General features: G+C 44.7%; 1 protein-coding gene across 1 annotated transcript in view; it reads right to left on the bottom strand.

The window, feature by feature from the left end:
- The window catches only part of ugcg (UDP-glucose ceramide glucosyltransferase), a 9,978-nt gene extending 5,035 nt beyond the window's left edge, over positions 1–4,943 (bottom strand). Inside the window, exons 1-8 of the mRNA XM_031879659.1 lie at positions 4,539–4,943; positions 2,556–2,700; positions 1,938–2,040; positions 1,680–1,781; positions 1,475–1,587; positions 569–747; positions 393–479; positions 17–124 (exon numbers count right to left, since the gene is read on the bottom strand). Of these exons, the coding sequence (XP_031735519.1) occupies positions 17–124; positions 393–479; positions 569–747; positions 1,475–1,587; positions 1,680–1,781; positions 1,938–2,040; positions 2,556–2,700; positions 4,539–4,636 (935 nt within the window). The 5' untranslated portion in view covers positions 4,637–4,943. The remainder of the gene's footprint in view (positions 1–16; positions 125–392; positions 480–568; positions 748–1,474; positions 1,588–1,679; positions 1,782–1,937; positions 2,041–2,555; positions 2,701–4,538) is intronic.
- Between the last annotated feature and the right edge of the window lie 57 nt (positions 4,944–5,000).

Raw genomic sequence — 5,000 nt, 5'->3', positions numbered from 1 at the left:
CTGATTGGCGGAGTACCTGAACACATAATGAGCAGCCCAGCCAATGATGAGGCTCGCCAGGAAACACTCGGAGACGGGCTCCAGCACGGTGCCAGGAAGCATGTTGACCCTCAACTTCGTCCACCTGGAGACACAAAACACAACTTTATTGACTCTCAAAGAATGGCCTTTAGAAGCACAGCTTAAAGAACCACATCTAGCAGAAGATATATTAAAAATAATACATTTAGTCACCTCTTTGAATCATTAACAGTCATCTTACAAGAAAGTAAAATATCCTGAAACATTTTTCTAAATGAAGTTGTAGAGAAATAATCACATAAAACATCATCATCTGAAAACATGTCAGGAATATATAGTATAACAGGAAAGCGGAGGAGCTCTGAGGTCACCTGATCATTCGTGACTGGAACTGGCCAATCGAGTACGATCCAGAGTTCTGCAGCGCCACCTGTGTTGCCATGGAGAACTTCCAGCCTCTGAGGAGGGAGAGTACAAAAAAAAAAAATAATCACTTAATTTGCTCATCAATAAAAACACTTAACTCAACCGGCACTAACGTGCTAACCTGTCAGCGATGGCTTTAGCCATGAAGTAATCCTCGGCGATGTACTGAGCGAAGGCGACCAATCCGCCGGCTTGATCTAACACGTCCTTCCTCATCAGACACGACATCCCCGTCACGCACTTTATCCCCGTCACATTAGCAGAGATGTAGGAGCGAGGGTGGGAAGTCCCAAAATATACCTGGGCAACAGGTTAGCATTAGCATCTATTAGCACCAACAAAATAAAGACCACAACAGAAACGAGGAAACAGTTGTTTCTGTTTATTCTGTTTGTTAGAGGATGAAATCAAACGAGTCCTCAAACAAATTTAAGCATCAAAATAATAATTATGATTATAAATGTAACAATTTAACAACACAAAGCCACGACCAACATAACATGAAACAACATTATGTCAAAGAGAACAAGAACACATTCTGATTCTGAGCACTCTGAAGTTTAGATATATCGGAATAAGGCGCGTATATAATCGTGTCATCTGCATATAACGGAGAAAATGTTTTGGAGGATCATTAATATAAATAGAGAAAAGTAAAAGGTCCTAAAGTAGATCTTTGTGGGACAACATTTAAATAAGCAGATTGATTTTGATGAAAAGAAACACACTGAATTAAACCAAAGTAATGCCTGTTGAGAAACACCACCAGCATAAAGTTTATCAAGAAGATGATGAAGGTAAAACAAACGAAAGCATTGGTTGTATTTAGTAAGAGAAATCTGAACAGAATCCACATCGTGTGTTAGCGTCCAACAGTTAGTGAACATAAAAGATACCAGCATGTAAAAAGTCATTCAAAAGTATATCTATAACAGCAACAAGAGATAGCTCATGCTAAGTAGCATTTAAACACAGTTTAAAACATTACCATCGGTCTGACATTAGCTTCCTAGCTTGTTAGCCTTACCTGCTCCAGTGTGCCGGCAAATCCTTGCCGGTCGGCAACATACGGTAACCCATGGACCAATCCCACCTTCTCTGTCATCTGATTGGTCATATCTGTCAGGGTGTCAGGTTTCACTGCCACACACACACACACACACAGTTAGCATTATGATGAACAAGTCTGAAGCTTGTACGTTAGTGAAAAACTAAACTGTAACTTTACGGACCTCTGATGCCGCTGTCACAGATCCAGACCAGGCCGTATTTGGCTCCTTCATAGCCCGGCATCAGGTTGTTGATCTTGGGGTTGATTCCAACTTTCTTCCCCCCTGACAACAAAACAACAACACATGCTAACGTTGTCTGCTAATGAAGGGCTTAAAAAAAGTGAGGATAAAGTCAGTTACTACAAAAGAACATAACCACCACGTGATAAGATGAACACAGTATGTTGAATGACAGAACAAACAGAAGTCTTTTCTCACCAATGAATAATCGAGCATCTACGTTGGGATATTTGCCCAACAACTTTTTACAAACGTCAACGGCTGGATCATCTTGATCCTGAACGCACAGCAGGATCTCATACTGCAAACAAACGTTGAAATTAGTGCAGAAATCCCTGCCTGGAAACAGATCAGGTTAGTTAGTTTGTAGCTTCGGGCAATCAGATGGTTGTTTGGGAAATTATAGTGCAGTGGCAGTCACACTTTAGCTGGGCAAACTGGTTTGTACTCAAGGAAGTCGGACGGTAGTGGGAGAAGTCGGACGGTAGTCTGGGCATTCGAACGGTAGTCAGAGCAGTGGGACGGTAGTCGTACGGTAGGCGGGGCAGTGGGATGGTAGGCGGACGGTAGGCGGGGCAGTGGGACGGTAGTCAGACAATAGTCGGACGGTAGACGGGGCAGTGGGACAGTAGGCGGGGCAGTGGGACAGTAGGCGGAGCAGTGGGATGGTAGGCGGGGCAGTGAGACGGTAGGCGGACGGTAGGCGGACGGTAGGCGGGGCAGTGGGACGGTAGGCGGAAGGAGTGGAGTGGTATTCAGGGTCGGTTAAGATGGTAGGGAGATGTTATGACCTGGGTGGGGGGTAGCTAGCTTCACCTTGGGGTAATCCAGTGTAAAAAATGTCTCCAGGTTGGAGATCAGGTTTGGGTCGACTCCCTTCAGCGGCTTGAGCAAAGAAACTCCTGCCAGCTGCCCAAACGGCTGTTTGACCTCCGACCTTTTCTTGTGCAGATGGAGACGCCTGAAAGTGACGGAGACACAGAGCTAGTTAGCCAACGTTATCATGTGCCCGCAGACACAGCAAACTCTCAACACGTGTTCAGATGGCTCCAATACTTTGGAGTTGTGACAGAATGAATCATGCAGTTTATTAAGAAGTGAACAGTGTGGGGGTTGAGTTCCAGTAAACTACAGAGCTGTCAGGGATGATGATCCTGTTTTTGCATCGATAACAAAATGATATTTCTGTGGCTACTGACTGTGATGAAGATAAACTAACCTCAGACCCTCAACACTCACTTCCTCATTCTTTTTCAACGTTTACGACGTCCCATTAGAAGTCACGAGGCACATCATTATCAGAAAGGACCGGTCCCTATTACAAAGAGGCAGGTGGTTCCCTAATTGGACTCTTTGTCTGAATCAAAGCCTCTGTGGACTGTTTAAAATACCAACAGTTTAAAATACCAGAATGCAGCATTGAGTCCGGATTAAAAAGCCAGGACAGGTTTACTGAATCCAAATATTTAGGATCACAAATATTTGGATCGGTTTTGAAATACTTAATTTTCAGATCTGATCAGAATTAAATCCATTTATAATCCTGTTAGATCCTTTTGAAGTGCCGGCTCCTAATCAGCAGCAACTGAACCACAGACACAACAAACATGTCGCCGTTTTCTTTCTAAACTGATATTTTTAATCCAGTTCCCCGTCGAGAGATTAACAAAGTTTTCACGTATAGATTGTTATCATATTTGTGAGATCATCAGCATGTTAAAAGGACTAAAACAAGGATCAGTACCGCCACAGTATAAAGGATGAGTACCACAGTATAAAGGATGAGTACCACAGTATAAAGGATGAGTACCACAGTATAAAGGATGAGTACCACAGTATAAAGGATGAGTACCACAGTATAAAAGATCAGTACCACAGTATAAAGGATGAGTACCACAGTATAAAAGATCAGTACCACAGTATAAAAGATCAGTACCACAGTATTCTTTACAATGTAAACGGGTATAAACTACATCAGCAGATCTGTCACACGGAGAAAAACACAAGAGGTGGAAATAATATGCATTTGTGAAAATGAATGATTATTGTGCTGTTTAACGAATGCAAAAAGTGTAATCCTGATTACTGAAAGCATTATTTTAGTTTATACAACCAAAGTGATGTTGGTGTCTTTGCAGGTTTTGTTTTACAGCTAACGCTGGAGGAAGCGGAGGAATGAGCCTGAGGTTCATTAAAGCGGGATTAAAGGAACTACGTTGAGCTGATTAAAGCCGAACTGTAGAGCGACTCTCAACACCTCCAGACACACTTAGTTTATTTATGACTGCGCGTAAACGTGCGCAGAGCAAAACCAGATGAAATCTCGACTGTTTCAGGTGCAACTCTGCGTCAACAGAAGAAACCAGGAAATTCATACGTCTAACGCCGCCGAACCCTTAACGGAACCGAGCTACACCTGTGATCTGTGGGAGGAATAAAACACGTTTCATCTAAAATAAACGGCATCATTTAAAATGAATGAGTTCATGTATTTGTTTCCTGGAGAGAACACGGATCCTATAGCTAGCGGTTAACCAGGAAAACGCCCAACAAATCACCGATCAGATCCGCTGTCAACACACCCAGAGCCCCGCAGAGAAACGTCCATTTGTTTCATTCTTCATGTTTTCAAAAGGTCACAAAGACGTTAAAAAGAAAAGAAACACATCAGAAAGAAAGACAGGAAACAGGAGCGTCGCTCGGCTATAACCGTTAGCTAGCTAAAGGTTAGCTTAGCTTGAGCAGGTTGACTAACCGTTAGCTAGCTAAGGTTAGCTTAGCTTGAGCAGGTTGACTTACACATAGATGATGGACATGAAGTGCATCAGCCACAGCACGAAGAACAGGATGAAGCCGAACACGGAGAGTCCCTGCATGGCGAGGTCCAACAGAGCCATGGCTGCCGGCTGGAGGACACAAAGACTCCGGGTAGAAACGACCGGCTGACCGGCCTTGGAGTGGGACCAACCGGGGGAGTGTGTTGTGGTGGGTCCGCGGCTCTGTGAGCGACGAGCTCGGCTAGCTTAAGCTAAGCTAATGATCCGGGCCTCCAGCTGAAGACCGGGGTTAGGAGCTAGTTTTTACCAGGTCAGCAGCTCCGGTAACGGGGACACAGAGACCCGTCTCGGCCTGGTGCTGGTTGTCCGGGTCACGTTGCGAGAATCAGGGGTTTGACAGTCACCAGACCGGCCCACGGTCAGCTGACCAACCGGGGGGGGGGGGGGGGGGGGGGGGGACGGGAGCCGGGGAAGAGCGGCCCGC

This window comes from Anarrhichthys ocellatus, unplaced genomic scaffold (genome assembly GCF_004355925.1).
Source record: "Anarrhichthys ocellatus isolate YVR2014 unplaced genomic scaffold, GSC_Weel_1.0 scaffold342, whole genome shotgun sequence".
In the NCBI taxonomy this organism is placed as follows: Eukaryota; Metazoa; Chordata; class Actinopteri; order Perciformes; family Anarhichadidae; genus Anarrhichthys; species Anarrhichthys ocellatus.
Note: the sequence above shows the minus strand (reverse complement) of the source record. Positions and strands in the feature narration are given on the sequence as shown.